Source organism: Dasypus novemcinctus, chromosome 9 (genome assembly GCF_030445035.2).
Source record: "Dasypus novemcinctus isolate mDasNov1 chromosome 9, mDasNov1.1.hap2, whole genome shotgun sequence".
NCBI classification, from domain to species: Eukaryota; Metazoa; Chordata; class Mammalia; order Cingulata; family Dasypodidae; genus Dasypus; species Dasypus novemcinctus.
The window spans coordinates 113,130,964-113,148,545 of record NC_080681.1 but is presented as its reverse complement, the minus strand read 5'-3'; the positions used below and the strand labels follow the sequence as shown (position 1 = coordinate 113,148,545).

General features: G+C 60.9%; 1 protein-coding gene across 6 annotated transcripts in view; it reads right to left on the bottom strand.

The window, feature by feature from the left end:
* The window catches only part of HSPG2 (heparan sulfate proteoglycan 2), a 100,922-nt gene that overhangs the window by 15,188 nt on the left and 68,152 nt on the right, over window positions 1-17,582 (bottom strand). For all 6 annotated transcript variants that reach the window (XM_058304161.1, XM_058304162.1, XM_058304163.1 and 3 more), the window contains 29 exons: window positions 17,269-17,436; window positions 17,010-17,120; window positions 14,259-14,359; window positions 13,994-14,174; window positions 13,131-13,256; window positions 12,881-13,033; window positions 12,659-12,801; window positions 11,549-11,684; window positions 11,310-11,464; window positions 10,895-11,045; window positions 10,034-10,203; window positions 9,800-9,947; window positions 9,283-9,434; window positions 8,996-9,131; window positions 8,752-8,903; window positions 7,709-7,844; window positions 7,373-7,524; window positions 6,832-6,970; window positions 6,586-6,737; window positions 5,979-6,114; window positions 5,714-5,865; window positions 5,311-5,449; window positions 4,586-4,737; window positions 3,680-3,827; window positions 1,695-1,846; window positions 1,202-1,343; window positions 891-1,042; window positions 400-541; window positions 153-293 (listed from right to left, as the gene is read on the bottom strand). In XM_058304161.1, the coding sequence (XP_058160144.1) occupies window positions 153-293; window positions 400-541; window positions 891-1,042; window positions 1,202-1,343; window positions 1,695-1,846; window positions 3,680-3,827; window positions 4,586-4,737; window positions 5,311-5,449; window positions 5,714-5,865; window positions 5,979-6,114; window positions 6,586-6,737; window positions 6,832-6,970; window positions 7,373-7,524; window positions 7,709-7,844; window positions 8,752-8,903; window positions 8,996-9,131; window positions 9,283-9,434; window positions 9,800-9,947; window positions 10,034-10,203; window positions 10,895-11,045; window positions 11,310-11,464; window positions 11,549-11,684; window positions 12,659-12,801; window positions 12,881-13,033; window positions 13,131-13,256; window positions 13,994-14,174; window positions 14,259-14,359; window positions 17,010-17,120; window positions 17,269-17,436 (4,218 nt within the window). The remainder of the gene's footprint in view (window positions 1-152; window positions 294-399; window positions 542-890; window positions 1,043-1,201; window positions 1,344-1,694; window positions 1,847-3,679; window positions 3,828-4,585; window positions 4,738-5,310; window positions 5,450-5,713; window positions 5,866-5,978; window positions 6,115-6,585; window positions 6,738-6,831; window positions 6,971-7,372; window positions 7,525-7,708; window positions 7,845-8,751; window positions 8,904-8,995; window positions 9,132-9,282; window positions 9,435-9,799; window positions 9,948-10,033; window positions 10,204-10,894; window positions 11,046-11,309; window positions 11,465-11,548; window positions 11,685-12,658; window positions 12,802-12,880; window positions 13,034-13,130; window positions 13,257-13,993; window positions 14,175-14,258; window positions 14,360-17,009; window positions 17,121-17,268; window positions 17,437-17,582) is intronic.

The following is a 17,582-nucleotide window of genomic DNA, read 5'->3' as shown; positions in this document are numbered from 1 at the left end:
TACATCTCTGCCCTGTGCCCTGGCCCCCCGGCCCGGGGGGGTCCAGCTCAGAGCCACAGATGGGAGAAGATGAAGAAGCCCCTTCCCCACTCGGGTGGGGGCGCCAGGCCCGGCTTCCCTGTGCCTTCCTGCCTGCGCCCCCCCCACCTCACCCTCCAGCTCCTGGTTCCGGGTCTTCCACTCAAGGCTGATGGGAACTGCGCCGTCATGGACGAGGCACTTGAAGCTGGCGTCCTGGCCCTGCTGCACGGTGCTGCTGGGCGGGTCGATGGAGATGACGGGGCTCCTGAGGCCTGGGTGGGGGCGGGGGGCTCAGCAGGGGTCGCCGGCTCACGGTCGACGGGCCTGGGTCCAGGGTCCTCCCTGCCGCGCCCCACCCGTGGCGTGGGCTGCACTCACGGTAGGAGGAGCCTGCGCTGGACGGGACCGTGAGCGTGAAGGAGGCCTCCAGCTCGGGGCCCGGGTCGCCAGCCACGCGGCACACGTACTCGCCGGAGTCGGCGGGGGAGACGTGGTGGAGCCGCAGCCGGGAGCCGTGGGTCTGTCGGAGTGAGCATGGGGCAGCTGTCAGGCCAAAGCATGCGGGAACAGGCCAGTCTCCGAGCCCGGGCCAGCACCCAGGCGTTCTCATGAGTCCCTGGAGCTTCGTTCAGACCCCTGGAAGTCTGACCCAGCCAGTTTACAGATGGAAACTGAGGCTCAGGAAGGGACCCGGCGGCAGAGTCAGGGAAAAGACCCAAGTCGCTCATCTCCCCAGGCTGGTGGACTTTTCCCTGCAAGTATTTCATTCCTGTGGTCCCCAAGCAGGGTTGCATGAGGTTTGGGGTGCAGAAGGTACCCACAGGCCGAGCCTTGTCTGCCTGGAACCCTCCCCATCCTGGCCCCCGTACCTGGTGCTGGGCAGGGAGGCTGCCCCCACGCTTGTGCCACGTGACCTGGGCGTGGGCCTGGCCGGGCACCACGCAGTTCAGATCCAGCGTCTGCCCCTCGGCCACGTGCGAGGAGGAGGCCTCGACGTAGATGGGCTGGGCCAGGCCTGGAGCTGTGGGTGAGAGGCAGGGACCTCAGAAGTCGCGGTGAACGGCCCCTGGGTCCTCCTCGAGACCCTTTCCGGAGGGTTGAGAGCCCAGGTCCCGTCGGGAGAACAGGGAGGAATAAGCCCAGAGGGGCCCTGCATCGCCTTCTGCTCCTTGTCACTCACCAGGAATGGGGCCTGGGCTGGAGGCCTCAATTGTGACCAGAACAGAGGCCTCCAGGGGGCCCGAGCTGCTGATCACTTGGCACGAGTACTCGCCAGAGTCAGCCGGGGACACCTGGTTCAGCCTCAGCAGGGGGCCGTGTACCTGGTCGGGGTGGTGGTGAGCGCAGTGAGTTGGGAGGCGGCGGCCGAGGCCTTCAGATGCCCAGACCACCACGGGTAGTGGTGGGGGTGCTGTCCTGCCCAAGGTGCGCCCCCCCCGCCACAGCACCCAAGTCACTGCCTGAGGGAATAGTGTCCTGCTCTGAGTCATGCCAAGGCAGTGTGGGGCAGTGGTGGCCCTGCTGTGCCTGGCCTGTACCTGATCGCCTGTCTCCTCGTGACCCCTGCCATGACTTGCCCCAAGCCCCACATGCTGGGGTCCCCTTCCCGTCCGAGCTGGATTTGGGGGGACCACTCAGACGGGGGTCACGTCCTGTCTTCTCCAGCCCAGTACCTGGTGCCGAGCGGGGAGCCTGCCCCCGCGCTTGTGCCATGTGACCTGGGCGTGGGCCTGCCCGGGCACCACGCAGTTCAGATCCAGGGTCTGCCCCTCGGCCACGTGCGAGGAGGAAGGCTCGATGCGGATGGCTGGCGCTCTGCCAGGGACTGGGGCACAGGGAGACGTCAGTGAGCGGGGTCACCTACCCCTGTGCCCTCGGCTCCCTCCACTGGGGGCCCGGATGGGGAGATGGCCCCAGTTCCACCTGTGTCCCATTCCTGCGCCTCCACTGAGGCTGGAGCAGCTGGGCTAGCCTGGGCTGGGGCTCCACCTCCAGGCCCCACTCCAGGCCAGGGCTCCCCACCTCCCGCTCTGGGCCAAGCCCCACCACGTGCAGCACCACCGTTCCCAGACTTGGGGAGTGTATGGCTAAGAGCACAGGCTCTGGGGCCAGGCTGTCTGGGTTCAAATCCCAGCTCTGCCATTTATTAGTTGTGAGGCCTCTGGAAAGTGACCGCACTTCTGTGTGTCAGTTTCCCCATCTGTAAAACAACAGTCAGTGCTACCTCCAGGGTGGTTGTGAGAATAAAGTGAGGTGACACATGTCAGTGTAGCAGAGCACAGCACCTGCAAGTGCTACAGCATGTTTCTATTCAGCAGCTTGGTTCTGATATTATGGTTTTTACTGTAGCCACATGTTCCCTGTGCTATTAAGTACCTCCCATTTTCCTCCCAGTTGATTTACTTGGAAAAACTTAAACACTTAGCCCCCTTATCAACAATGCTTTCCACCAAACTGTGACAGGTTTGCTGTGTTGCTATACTTTCCCCTTAATACACCACTCTTAAAATAAAAGATGTTTATTGGGAAGCGGATGTGACTCAAGCAGTTGGGCACCCGCCTACCACACAGCAGGTGTCAGGTTTGATTCCCAGTGCCTCCTAAAGAAGATGAGCCTGGCATGGTGAGCTGATGCAACAAGATAATGTAATAAGATGACACAATGAGGGAAACGGACTTTGGCCCAGTGGTTAGGGCGTCCGTCTACCATATGGGAGGTCCGCGGTTCAAACCCCGGGCCTCCTTGACCCGTGTGGAGCTGGCCCATGCGCAGTGCTGATGCGCGCAAGGAGTGCCGCGCCATGCAGGGTATCCCCCGCGTAGGGGAGCCCCACGCGCAAGGAGTGCGCCCATAAGGAGAGCCGCCCAGCGCGAAGGAGGGAGCAGCCTGCCGAGGAATGGCGCCACCCACACTTCCCGTGCCGCTGATGACAACAGAAGCGGACAAAGAAACAAGAAACAAGACACAGCAAAAAGACACAGAAAACAGACAACCGGCGGAGGGGAGGGGAATTAAATAAATAAAAATAAATCTTTAAAAAAAAAAAAAAAGATGACACAATGAGGAGACACAAAGAGAGATACAGCAAGCAGAGAGCAGAGGTGACTCAAGTGATTGGGTGCCTCCTAAAAAGATGAACAGACACAGAGAGCACACACGAAGAGACACAGAGAGCAGGCAGTGAGTGCAAACAACAGGGGGTGGGGGGTGAGAGGGGAGAAATAAGTATATAAAACTTTGAAAAAAAAAAAAGGTACATTTATCAGGGTACCACCACAAATCCTTCTCACCACAAAGTCACTAAATTGTCACCAAAGCTCAACCGTACTATCCCTGCTTTACAGCTGTGGAAAGCGAGCTGCACTGGAGTCCCTTGCGCAACCTCTCTGGGCATGGCCGAGGAGCTCGGCTTAAGCGTCACAGGCCAGACTCCGATGTCTGTGCTCTCAGCCCCAGGGGTGAGTGGGAGCCACCACGAGCCTGAACGCTGCCAGTGCCTTGGCCCGGGGTCTCCCCAGGCACCCCGGCAAGGGTGACCGTGGGGGTGGGCAGGAGGCAGAGGTCTGGGATCAGAGGGGAGGGTGTCTCTAGGCACCCCCCATCCTCTGCCTGAGGCCTCCCTCCCTCTTTCCTCAGACCCTCTGCCCGGACTCTCACCGGGGACATGAACAGTGCTGGAGCCAGTGGCCTCGATGGTGACGAGGACGGAGGCCTCCAGGGGCCCAGAGCTGCCCACCACGCGGCACACGTACTCGCCCGAGTCGGCGGGGGACACCTGGTACAGCCGCAGCCGTGAGCCGTGGGTCTGAGCGGGGAAAGGATGGGGGGACAGAGGAGTGGAGTTAAGAGGCTGTCTGGAATCCCCGAGGACTGGGGCCGGGGTGTCACCTGACGGGGGAGGGCACTGCACCTGCAGGGTGTCACCTGAGGGGCGGAGGGCACTGCACCTGCAGGGCGTCACCTGACGGGGGAGGGCACTGCACCTGCAGGGCATCACCTGACAGGGGAGGGCACTGCACCTGCAGGGCATCACCTGACAGGGGAGGGCACTGCACCTGCAGGGTGTCACCTGAGGGGTGGAGGGCACTGCACCTGCAGGGTGTCACCTGACGGGGGAGGGCACTGCACCTGCAGGGCGTCACCTGACCGGGGAGGGCACTGCACCTGCAGGGCGTCACCTGACAGGGGAGGGCACTGCACCTGCAGGGCATCACCTGACAGGGGAGGGCACTGCACCTGCAGGGTGTCACCTGAGGGGTGGAGGGCACTGCACCTGCAGGGCGTCACCTGACGGGGGAGGGCACTGCACCTGCAGGGCGTCACCTGACCGGGGAGGGCACTGCACCTGCAGGGCGTCACCTGACGGGGGAGGGCACTGCACCTGCAGGGCGTCACCTGACGGGGGAGGGCACTGCATCTGCAGGGCGTCACCTGATGGGGGAGGGCATTGCACCTGCAGGTCGTCACCTGACGGGGGAGGGCACTGCACCTGCGGGGCCTCCCGGGCCTCCTTCCTGGGCGCCTCTGCCCAGCTGCCCTCCCACTATTTCCGGCCTCGTGTACCTGATGGTGAGTGGGGAGGCTGCCCCCACGCTTGTGCCAAGTGACCTGGGCATGGGCCTGTCCCGGGACCACGCAGTTCAGATCCAGGGTCTGGCCTTCGGCCACATGTGAAGATGATGACTCAATCCTGATGGGTGCGGCACCACCAGGAACTGGGGACGGAAACGGGCAAGCTGCAGCTTTGGCCATAATTAGGCTGGGGGCAACTGAGCTGGTGGGATCCCCAGCCTGAGAAACCCCATCCTCCAGAGTAATAGTACTAGCGAACACTTATTAAGCACTTATGGTGTGCCCCGCACTGTTATAAGGAATTTACATACAAGAACTCATTTAAGTCTTACAAAATTCTGAAGTGGCGCCACCCAGCAGGGTTTCCTGCCACCCAGCAGGGTTTCCTGCCGTGATGTGAATCCCCTGACTATTGAAATGCCACAAACTCAACCTTTAACTTAATTTGCATCTGAGTTGCAGTATGTAGCACGTGTCCGCTGCACGGGAGAGTGCAGCTCTGCGAGGCTGGTGCGACTGGTGTGCCCATTTTACAGAGGAGGAAAACAAGGCTGAGAGAGGAAGGCACTTGCACGAGGCCCTTAGTGGTCCGGCCGGGATTTGAATCCACAGGTTTTGCAGAGCCTTTGCCCCGAACAACCACTGGCTCCTGCTGCCCCAGGAAGCGCTGCCACCCGCACCTCCCTGCCCCTTTCCCAGGCCTTGGTCAGACTCACCGGCGGTGCTGCTGGGGCTGGGGGTGACCGAGACCACGACGGAGGCCTCCTGGGCCTCGATGTTGTTGTTGGCCCGGCACACGTACTCGCCCGAGTCGGCCACAGACATGTGGTGCAGCCGCAGGCGGGAGCCGTGGGCCTGGGTGGGGGTGGGGGAGGAGGGGCAGATAATCGAGGGGCCACGGGGCCCCCGGCTGGTTCAGGCCTCCTCCCGACCTCTTTGGCCAGACTTGCCAGGGGTGTCCCCGTCTACCCAGGAGCCAACCTGCCAAGGCTCCCGGGGCAGGAGGGTCAAATGCCTAGCCTCCCCGCCTGACGCTCCAGCCTCTGTGCCAGGGGGCGGCCCTGCACTGCCTGCCCAGGAGGCAGGGCTCCCACTCCCACCGCCCTGCCTCCACCCTACCTGGTGGCGGGTGGGAAGGCTGCCTCCGCGCTTGTACCACGTGACGGTGGCCTGGGGCTGCCCGGCCACCACGCAGTTCAGATCCAAGGTCTGCCCTTCCACCACCGTGGGGGACGAGGACTCGATCCGGATGGGTGGGGAGACGCTGGGCACTGGGGGCGGGCAGCACAGCCAGGGTCAGACACCGGGGCCGGCGCCAGGGGCCTGTACCTCCCTCTCTTCCGCCTGCCCGGCAACCCCGAAACCCCGGCCCCTGCGCTCTCACCGTGGGGGGAGCTGCTGCCCTGGATGGTGACGATGAGCGAGGTCTCCTGGGAACCGGCGCCGTTACTGACGTGACACACGTACTCACCCGAGTCGGCCGGCGTCACCTGCGGGATCCTCAGCCGGGAGCCCACAATCTGGGGAGGAGGCGGCGGCGGTGGGTGGGGGTTCCAGGGCCTCCTGCAGAACCCTGGGCCGCCTGGGTCTGCCCTGGGGTGGGCGGTGTCTCCAGCCTTTGTGCTGCCCTTGCCCGGCGCCCCTCCAGAAGGCCTGCTGGGAACCTCCTGCGTATCTGCCGGCCCTGTGCTTTCATCTGCTGTGGGTCCCGGGACAGACCCTGTGTTTCTGTCCTGGAGCCTCAGCTCTGGGCAGAGGGCTCGGCACTAGGCAGGTTCTCGGGAAACTTAGCGAGAGGGTGAGTGAGAGAATGTTCTACTGAACACGGGTCAGAGAGACTTCTCGGGATCCTCTGCCCCAGCGCCCGGCCACCAGGATGCTCAGTGTTTGTCGAACGACTGAATGAACAAAGCATGGTACCACACACCCCCTGACCTCCCACTGGTGCCCGTGCACCCTGCTATCGCCCGCCCTGCCTGCTGGCTCCGGACCTGGTGCCGGCTGGGTAGGCTGCCTCCACGCTTATACCAGGTGATGGTATGAGGGGCCTGGCTGGCCACCAGGCAGTTGAGGTCCAGGGTATGCCCGTTGGCCAGGGAGGCCGAGGAGGACTCGATGCGGACGGGGTACACCACACCCTGGGCTGAGAGGGCGAGACGGGAGCCAGGGTGTGGGAGCTGCTGAGGGTGGAGCACCCCGCAGCCCCCCGAGGCTGCCAGGATCCCCGAGACACTCACGGTGGGAGGGGCCCAGGTGCTGCTGGATGGTGACGAGGACCGAGGCCTCCTGGGTTCCTGAGCTGCCCACCACGCGGCACACATACTCCCCAGAGTCAGCCGGGGCCACCTGGGGCAGCCGCAGACGTGAGCCATACACCTAGAGGGGCAGGAGGGAGGTGGCTCAGGCTCTGTCCCCTCCCCAGCTGCCGCCCAGCCCGACTCTACCAGCTGGAGCGCGACAGCACCTCCTCCGGGGAGAAGCACTGTCCGTCACCCTTCAGCTACCCTGTCCTGGGGAGGAGTGGGCAGGGGGGCCTGGGCACCAGGGAGAAGCAGCAGGGTCCAGTGTTTACTAACGGGCTATGGGGGAGCTGAGGTTGGCAGTGTGAGCCTATCAGACAGCAAGGGAAAGTGGGGACCAGGGATGCCAAGGGACTGGCATAAGGAGACGCAGCAGGCGAGGGGCAGAGCAGCGCCTGGACCTGAATACGCCTGAATTAGAAGCCTGCGCACTTCGCTGCGCAGCTACGAGGTCTGTCCTCGGTGGCCCGCCTCCTACCTGGTGCTGGGCAGGGAGGCTGCCCCCACGCTTGTGCCACGTGACCTGGGCATGGGCCTGCCCCGCAACGAGGCAGTTGAGCTCCAGGGTCTGCCCTTCAGCCACGTGGGAGGAGGACGACTCGATCCGGACTGGGGGTGTGACCCCGAGCGCTGGGGACAGAGGGCAGAGGGTCAATCCCCGGGGGGGGAAGGAGAGGTGGTGTGAGTGGAGGAGGGGCTCCTGGCCTCCTGGGAGGGGGAGACTGAGGCTTGGCCTCTTGACCCTGCCATCGCTGGGGTGGGGTGCTGACCCTGGCCGGGCCCCCAGCCCTGGCCTCCCACCACCCCCACTCACCTGGTCTGGAGCCCACGGGCTCGATGGTGACCAGGATAGAGGCCTCCAGGGGCCCAGAGCCAAGGACCACGCGGCACACGTACTCGCCCGAGTCGGCGGGGGACACCTGGTGCAGCCGCAGCAGCGAGCCGTGGGTCTGGCCAGAACGGAGAACGAGGTCAGCGGGCACGTGCACCTGGGACCTGCCACCCTGCCTTACTCTCCGACCCCCAAGTCCCAGCCATCAGCTCTGGATCAACTTTCCTGCCGGGCCTGGGAACGGGAAGTGGGGACCTCATCCCAGGAGTCAGGTGGGCGGGCTGGAGGAGCCGGGTGAACTGGACTAACATGCTACTACCCTATTCCTTTTTTTTCCCCCCAAGAATATTTTTTAATTTTAATTAAGAAGTTAAGAATACATTTCCATTGTTGTTGTAGTTAGAAAATTACACTAAAAAACAAAATCACTGACTACCTTATATAAATCCAAATATTGGTTTGCTGCAATACCAAAGCATTTTGTTATTGTTGTAGTTAACTTTTTTAACTTAAAATTTTTTTTGTTTTTTTTAAAGATACATAGATGACAAAAAATGTTACATTAAATTCCTTCACACATTTTGATGCTCCTGAAATCTAGATGTATCTAACAATTAATCTTACAATTACATGTGTCAGCCTCAGATGTATATACAATAATAGTGTATCCTATAGTCAACATGTTGTCAATTCTATAAAATACGATAATAGCTAATAATGCGGCAGTAACAGTAACAGCTGATAGCGCTTTCTATAGCCAGAGCTTTGCACATACAGAAACTCACTGGCTCCTTGAGACACTGTACAAGTTAGGTACTGTTATTCCCGCTGGCAGATGCTGGAAACACTACACAGAGAAGTCGAGGAACTTGCCTGAGGTCACAGGGCTAAAAAATGCTGGCCGGGCCTAGGGCCTGGGTTCTGACCCTTGTACTCAGGGGAGCCTCCCGCCCTCCCCACCCCTCCTCCACTCCCTGGGTGCCCCCTTCTCCTCCTCTTGACCCTTCCATCCCCCAGCCCCATACCTGGTGCCGGGCGGGGAGGCTGCCCCCGCGCTTGTGCCATGTGACCTGGGCGTGGGCCTGCCCGGGCACCACGCAGTTGAGATCCAGCATCTGCCCCTCGGCCACGTGCGAGGAGGAGGGCTCGATGCGGATGGGCTGGGCGCCTCCAGGGGCTGGGGGCAAAGACGGTCACCAGTCTCCAGTTCTGGGAGGCCACCCTGGTCCCTCCCTTTGTCCTCCCAGCCCGGTCCATGGCCCCACTCACAGAAGGCCAAGTTGGCCCCGTGGGTCCCCGTTACGGTGACCGTGATGGAGGCCTCCACACCACTGCTGGCCCGGCAGACGTACTCGCCCGCATCCGCCGGGGAGGCCTGGAAGATGTATAGGCGGGAACCGCGGACCTGGGCAGCCGTGGACGAGGGCGTGAGGGGGCTTCCCGGAGCCTGGTGAGCCCCCAGCCCTGCTCCCACTTCGGGAACTGCCAGCCCCTCGGCTCAGGGGCTGCGGAGACCCCATAGCCTTGGCTGGCTGCCTGCCACCCTCCCAGTGTACCTGGTGCCGGGTGGGGAGGCTGCCCCCGCGCTTGTACCACGTGACCTGGGCATGGGCCTGCCCTGCCACCACACAGCTGAGATCCAGGGTCTGGCCCTCGGCCACCGTGGGAGAGGAAGACTCGATCCTGACAGCTGGGATGGGTCCTGGGGCTGTGGGGACAGGCGTGGGGGTGGAAGAGGCTCCCTCAAAGGGCAGGACCCTTCCACCTGGAGCTGGCTCAGCCTTGCCTTCTGAGGCCAGGCCCAGGTTTGGGGGGCTTGATGTCCTCATCTGAGGAACCCCGGGGGTGGTTGAGGCCGAGAGGGAGCAGAGGCGGGAGAGAAGGACTGAGGTGGCCAAAGAGAAGCGTGACGGTGACGGCGGGTTACATGGAGAAGCAGAGGAGTCTGAGAAGGGCCTGTGACCAGCTCCGACATGGGCCTCCTGCTCCAGTTGGCCACAGGAGCGCCACAGACTCACCATCCTGGAGGCTCCCGGCCTCTCCCACCTCTCCATGTCATCAGGAGTCACTCACCAGGGATGGAGCCAGCGCTGGAGCCGGAGGCCTCGATGGTGACCAGGACAGAGGCCTCCAGGGGCCCAGAGCCAAGGACCACGCGGCACACGTACTCGCCTGAGTCGGCTGGGGACACCTGGTGCAGCCGCAGCAGTGAGCCGTGGGCCTGAGCGTAAAGCGGGGGTGGGTTGGGAGGGGGCCGTGCAGCCTGATCGCACCCCTCCAGCAGGTTGGCCCAGGGGGCTGCCATACCTGGTGCCGGGCAGGGAGGCTGCCCCCGCGCTTGTGCCATGTGACCTGGGCATGGGCCTGCCCGGGCACCACGCAGTTCAGATCCAGCATCTGCCCTTCGGCCACGTGCGAGGAGGAGGACTCGATGCGGATGGGCTGAGTGCTGCCTGGAGCTGGGGCGCCGCCGGGTACTGAGGCACAGAGGCGCTGGCTCAGTAACCTGGCTCCTGAGCCGCAGGCAAGAAGCCTTAGCTTAGGGGGGCAGGATGAGGCCTCTCTGGGACCATACCCCTTGGCCTCGCCAAGTCAGCCAGGCCCCTTCTTGCCTCTCCCACCTCCGGCCTGCAGCCAGAGGTCCAGGTGTCCACCTGTGACTAGCGATCTGTGATAGGCTGCTCAGGTCTGCAGGGAACCGCGAGCTCTAGTGCCCAGGCTGGGCCCAAGGGGCAGATGACAGTGCCAACTGCCTTCTACTGAGCATTATCACGTGTTCAGCAAGTTCTTTCTGATGATACCATCTCATTTAAACCACCCTAAATCCAGCAGGTGGGTGCTGCTGGCCACATGTCATGGACAAGGACGGTGGGGCCCAGAAAAGGAAAATAACTTGTTCATCTCATAAGGGGCAAGGCCAGAATTTGTGCTCTCATCAGTCTGTTGCCAACTCAGGGGTCAGCTTCACAACAAATTCTAAGACAGACTCCTCATCGTGGGTCCCCAGGTAAGTGGGGTCGACCTCATCCCCAGCCCCAGGCACGTCCCCCAGAGCTTGCCCAGGATGCCCTGGCTTGTCCTCATGCCCCCGAAGAGACATGGCCCCTGCCCTGGGGCAGTGGGAGATCCTAGGGCATGGCCCCAGACTGACCCCGCCTGGTGCCTCACCTGGGACGTGGCTGGGGCCTGAGTGGGTGCCGTGGAGGACAGACACGATGATGGAGGCCTCCTTGGGGCCCGACTCAGTCTCCACTCGGCACACGTAGTCGCCAGAGTCAGCTGGTGAAACGTGGGGGAGCTGCAGCCGGGAGCCGTGCACCTGGGCCAGGCAGGGCAGAGGCCTCTGAGCACGGGCAGGGTGGCAGCCACCACTCCCCGTGCCTCGGGGATTCCTTCACCCAGCACCACTGGTCCTGCTCTGAGCCGCCCCATGCCGTAAGTTGGGATAGAGGGAAATAAGACCTGGCTTCTGCTCATGCAGAGGGCCCCGGCAGGGTGCAGCCCCGCTCTGTGCACAGGGCCAACCCCAGGCAGAGCCCCTGCACCTCCAGGTCCCCTGGCCCAGGACTGGGGACCCTCATACCTGGGTGTGGGGGGGTAGGCTGCCCCCTCGCTTGTACCATGTGACCTGGGTGTGGGCCTGGCCTGCCACCAGACAGCTGAGGTCAAGGGTCTGTCCTTCGCTCACGGTGGGCGACGAGGACTCGATCCTGACGAGCGGTGGGCTGGTACCTGAGGCTGGGGGCCGCAGGAGGTGTAAGGAGGCTTCAGGGGAGTACGACTTTGTCCTCCCCATTCCCTCAGCCCCCGGAGGCCCCGCACCTGGAAGGACCACCACTTGGATACGGGCCTGAGAGGTGCCTGCGGGGCTGGTGGCCACGCAGAGGTAGAAGCCGGCGTCGGCGGTCGTGATGGCTGGGATGAGCAGTGTGGCGATGTCAGCATGCTCCGAACGGGCCTGCCACACAGAAGTCAGCCACGGGAGAGGAGTCAGCCATGGGAGAGGGTGGGAGTCAGACACGGGAGAGGAGTCAGCCATGGGAGAGGAGTCAGCCATGGGAGAGGGTGGGAGTCAGCCACGGGAGAGGAGTCAGCCACAGGAGAGGAGTCAGCCATGGGAGAGAGTGGGAGTCAGCCATGGGAGAAAAGTCAGCCACACGAGAGGGTGGGAGCCAGCCACGGGAGAGGAGTCAGCCACGGGAGAGGGTGGGAGCCAGCCATGGGAGATGAGTCAGCCACGGGAGAGGGTGGGAGCCAGCCACAGGAGAGGAGTCAGCCATGGGAGAGAGTGGGAGTCAGCCATGGGAGAAGAGTCAGCCACGCGAGAGGGTGGGAGCCAGCCATGGGAGAGGGTGGGAGTCAGCCACAGGAGAGGAGTAAGCCCCAGGAGAGGAGTCAGCTATGGGAGAGGAGTCAGCCATGGGAGAGGGTGGGAGTCAGTCACAGGAGAGGAGTCAGCTACGGGAGAGGGTAGGAGTCAGTCACGGGAGAGGTCAGCCACGGGAGAGGAGTCAGCCATGGGACAGGGTGGGAGTCAGTCACAGGAGAGGACTCAGCCATGAGAGAGGACTCAGTCACAGGAGAGGAGTCAGCCATGGGAGAGGGTGGGAGCCAGCCACGGGAGAGGAGTCAGCCATAGGAGAGGTCAGCCACAGGAGAGGATTAAGAGTCTGGCAGGGGTAGGTGTGGGGAGGTGGCCCCAAGAGAGTGGCAGGTACAGAGTTAGGGCACCAAGGAGGTCAGAGCCAGGCAGTGAAGCAGGAGGTAGCAGCTGCTACCTGCCAGGACGCACAGCCTGAGTGGGTTGCCCCCTTGGAAGCGAGGAGAACCAGAAAAGGATGAAGTGGGGGTAGGAAGTGGAGGTGGGAGGGATGGACGGCAAGTGCCAGATTCTGCTGAGCCTGGTGGCCTGGTGGGGCCGTATCACCTCACCTGCGCAGGGAGGCTGCCCCCTTCCTTCCTCCAGGTGATGGTGGCACTGGGCGCCCCCGCTGCCCTGCAGTACAGCCTGACGGTGCGGCCTTCGTGTACCTGCGTCCTCTCAGGACTCACCTGGACCCTGGGCCTGTTGCCCCCTGCAGACAGAGCCCTGTGAGTGCACCCCGGCCCGGACCACCCCCGGCTCCCAGCCTGCCCTCGGCGCTGCCCGCTCACCGTGCACGTGGAGCACGCCCCTGGCCACCTGCTGCCCGGCGCTGCTGTGGGCGCGGCACAGGTACTGGCCCTGGTCCGAGGACTCCACAGCGGGCAGGCGCAGGATGCCACCATGGATTTGTGCCTTCTGAGGGAGCTGGCCACCAGGGCCGCCTGAAGGGGGAAGTGGGGTCAGCACCCAGGAGTTGCAGACCCTTCAGACCCACCCAGGAGAGACGGGCCCTGAAGGCCTTTTCCGTCATGGCCTCACCTGTCCACTCGAGGGTGGGCGTGGGGTTCCCCGTGGCACTGCAGCGGAACTCGGCCAGCTGCCCGGGCTGCACTGTGAGCTGCGGCGGGTGAATGGAGACCACGGGGGCGGAAGGGGCGCCCGAGGCTACAGAAAGAACACGTGGTCAGGGTGGCAAGTGTCACCTGACACGTGGCAATGGCCTCCTTGCTTCCACTCTTGCCCCCCCATGGCCATTTGTCCACATAGCAGCCAGAGCGCGATCTTCAAACACAATGGGATCTTGTCGCCTCTCCACTTAAGGCCCGTCCACAGCTCCCTGTTCCTTTTAGAACAAAATCCAAACCCTCAAGTGTGGCCCACCATGTCCTACATCCTCTGGCCTCTGAGCACATCTCTCCCACTCAGTTCCAGCCCACAGCGGACTTGCAGGTCCTCAAATACACAGACATGCTTCTGCCCCAGGGCCTTTGCACATGCCACTCCTGCTGCCAAGAACACTGCTGATTCTTTACGTGGCTGGGTACCTTTTCTTCCTTCAGTTCTCAGCTCAGATGTTTCCTCCTCAGAGAGGCCCTCCCAGACCACTCCTCCCAGAAAAGTCCAGGAGCTCACCCTTCCCCCACCTCATCTCTCTCGCTCTCATCACCATGTGTAATTATCTTGTTTACCCATCTGATCCCAGGCTTGGCGTCTTCCCAACTAGAACATATACAACAGGCAGGCAGAGGTCCTGTGGGCCCCTCTTTCCGTTTCTGCAGAGCCCAGGCCAGGACCTGGCATACTCACAGATGCGCAGAAATTATCAATGAATGAAGAAAGGGTGCGCTGGCTCTGGGGAAAGCCGGGGGCGGGTGGGCAGGGTGCGGGGAGGAGGGGCGTACCCTGCACGTGCAGCGTGGCTGTGCCCTGGTCCATGGCGAACATGTTGGAGCCGGTGCACACGTAGGTGCCCGCGTCACTCGGCTGCACGTTGCGAATGGTCAGGATGCCGTTGAAATCCATGGCTCGCGTTGGCAGTTTCCCATTGTGCAAGCGGGTCCACACCAGGGTGTAAGCCGGGGACTGCAGGGCAAGGGGACCGGGACCCATGGGTGGGCTTGGAGACCCCAGAAGACCTCCCCACCCCCGATTCCTTCACCTGCTCACCTTGCTCTTGGCCGTGCAGATGAAGGTGACGTCGGCCCCGGAGCGCACACTCTGGCTCCGCTGCTCCTCCACCGTCACAGTGATGGGCTTGCTCGGGGCCTCTGCAGGGACAGGAAACCCCAACCCCTCCACCCTGAGAACTGGGTGCTGGTCAGGCCCCTGTCCTGTAGCCACTTTCTCCCTCCCTGTCACTCGCTCCTTTCCTTCCTTGACCCACTCAGATCCCCTTCCTACCTCTGCCCCCCCATCCAGGCTGCACCCCACCTTCGCCCTGCCTGCGAGCAGCCAGCGGGATGTGATGGAGTCCACCTGGCTCAAGTTCACGATCATGGACTGCAAACGTCTCTGCACGCTTCACTCATTCCCACTGGGTTTCACCGCATGGTTCGAGTTTCTGTCCTCCCAGACAACTATTTCACACCTCGCCCACGTGTCAAACCTCACTAGCCCACCCCCTCCCTTTGAGAGCTATTGGCCTAAACTCGCACCTGTTGAGAATAAAGAAACTACTAGTCAGGAATTCCCTGATCTTCCCTAATCTCTCCACCTTCCTTCCCATTCTGTGAAGGACAGTACCCTTTTCCCACCCCACTACCCTAACCCCACCCTTCCACCGTCTGAGCACTCCATCACCTTCCCAAGCACTTCCTCGCTTAGCACTCCACCTCCCTTTTTTCAACTTAGAAAAAATTTGGTAAGATACACATCATGAAACAATTTTAACCATTTTAAAAAATTGAACAATTTGGTGACATTAAGTCCACCGGCAATATTGCATAACTTTCACCGTTCTCTATTTCTAGAACTTTTTCAACACAGAAGCCCTTACCCATTAAGCAAGGACTCCCCACTCCCTCTTCCTCTCCTCCCGCTGTAACCACTCTTCTGCTTTCTGCGTCGACAAATCTGCATATTCTAAGTATTTCATACAATATTTGTACTTTTATGTCTGGCTTATTTCACTCAACATGATGTCTTCGAGGCTCATCCGTGCTGTGTCATGGACGGGAATTCCATTCCCTTTGTGGCTGAATAACACTCTATTGCCTGGATGTACCACACTTAGCTTGTCCAGTCATCAGTTCACTCATCCTGGGCTGCTTCCACCTCTCGGCAATTGTGAATAAAGCTGTGACGAGCACGCCTTCCCGCTCTTGCTGCATCAGCCTCTCCTCTCCCTCTCCCTTGGGTCATTCTGCTCCCCTGACAAATGGGTTCTAGAATTTCGCATCTCTAAAAAATGCATCCTAGATCCTTTGCACACACCCCCCCCCCCACCACCACCCCAGTTACTGGCCCATTTCTTGGCCCCCTGCAGAGCCAAGATTTTTGAAGGCGGTGTCTACACTTGCGATCCACACTTCCTGCCTTCCCGTCTGTTCTTTGCCTCCCTCCAATCTGGTTCGGCCCTTCTGTCCACAGATAACCATCCTGCCAAAGCATGCCCCTCCAGGGGTATTTCCCTGCCCCTGCTTGCACCTCAGGGCTCCTTCCTGGCCTGTCCTCCAGCCACACTCTCCCTGGGTGATCTCACCTTGCCCCATGGCTTCATCCTATGCCAGGAGCTCCGAAATTTATTTCTCTGGCTGAGGCCTCTTTCCTTAGTTCTGGACTCACGTATCCAAATGTCTGCCTCTTGTTGCCACTTGGAATGGTCTCCCGAATATCTCAAACTTTAACAAGTCCACAACCAAAACCTGTGATTCCGGTCTCGGTGGCTGCCCACGTCCTCATCATCCCCAGGGCATGTGGCAGGCCTGTCCGCCAGATACCAGCCCCTGCATTTGCTTGTACAGGGGCTTTCTCAGGCTGCCGGGGCCCATGCTGCCTGCCCATGTGGGGGGGCAGACGCGTGAGGGAACCGATGCCTCTGGGACAGGCGTCAGTGACTGATGGGGGCTGGTGTGCACATACCCCAGCTCCCTGGACCTCGGGGGTAACTGTGAGGGGTGCTTTACACTGGCTCAGAGTTTCCTCTGCTGGATCAAATGACAACTGCCCACGGTGGTAACCTGCTTGACCACACACCCTTTCCTGGATGCCTTGCCTCCCGTCTCACGCCCCCCATTGGTTTCCTGGGATTGCCTCCCAAATAAACTAGTCTCTGGCTCTGCTTTTGGGGGGAGCCCAAATGAAGACACCTTCCCATTGGAGTCTCGCTCATCTCAGTAAATGGTACCGTCACCTCCCAGTTGCTGGAATCCGGACCCCTGGCCATCATCCCAGACGTTTTTGCTCCCTCACTGATCACAATCGAGTCCTACCAATTCTGCCTCTAAAACCGGTCTTGTCTGAGCAGGCTAGAGGCCACTGTATAGAGGGAGACAAGCATCTCACAGAGGTGTCCATGAGATTAAAACAAGGAAAAAACAAGTTGCTTTGAAGAAATGTTTATCTTACTGTTATTTTATTTTGCATTTCCCCCTTGACTAGTGAGATTGAGGCGCTTCCCATCTCTTTGTTAGCTGTTTATAACCTTTTTTTTTTTTTTGTAATTCATCTGTTCAAATCCTTTTTGTTGGGGAGAGGGTTGTTTTTTATTTATGATTTGTAGTTCTTTATTTATTATTATAAAAATTAACCCTTTACCTCCTGTAAAAGAAAAAATAAATAAAACCGGTCCATTGCGTCTCTGCATCCCCAGAGCCTGTGTCCTAGTCCGGGCAACACCACCCCCTGCTGGTAGATGACAGTACTACCTGTCCGGTCTGCAGGTGCTCTGGGGGATGGCAGGAAGGGACAGAGACTCACCAGTGACCAGCAGTTCTGCCCGGCTGGTGTTGGTATGCTGGTGATTCCGGCAGGTGCAAATGTAAACCCCGGCGTCCGAGGGCTGGACACTGGGGAAGTGGAGCTCAGAGCCTGGCAGGGAGGGGATTGATCAAAGCACATTCTCTTTCTCCCAATTAGCCCTGTGTTCAGGGACATGTGCCCAGAAGGGCAGAAACGAGTCCTGGCCTCCCCTCCCATTGGGAAAACTCATAGGGCTGAGGGGCCCAAGCCAGGGTACCTTGATGTCGCTGCTGGGTGCTGCTGGGAACGGGCCGCCCATCCTCACGAGACCAGTAGAAGTAGTGGGGTGGGTTCCCGCTAACCTGACACCGCAGGGAGTAGGGGCCACCTTGGGGCACTATGCTCCGAGCAGGGTGGACCTGGACCACTAGTGGGTCTTGGTCTGCTGTTGGGGGGAGGGGAGGGACAGAAGAGTCCATTCAGGCAAGAGGTCCTCCACATGTGGCACTGCCTCAGATAGCTCCGCCCCCCCCAAAGACTGGGGCACCCTACTCTCAGCCCTGTCCCCCAGGCCTGGTATCCCCCAAACAC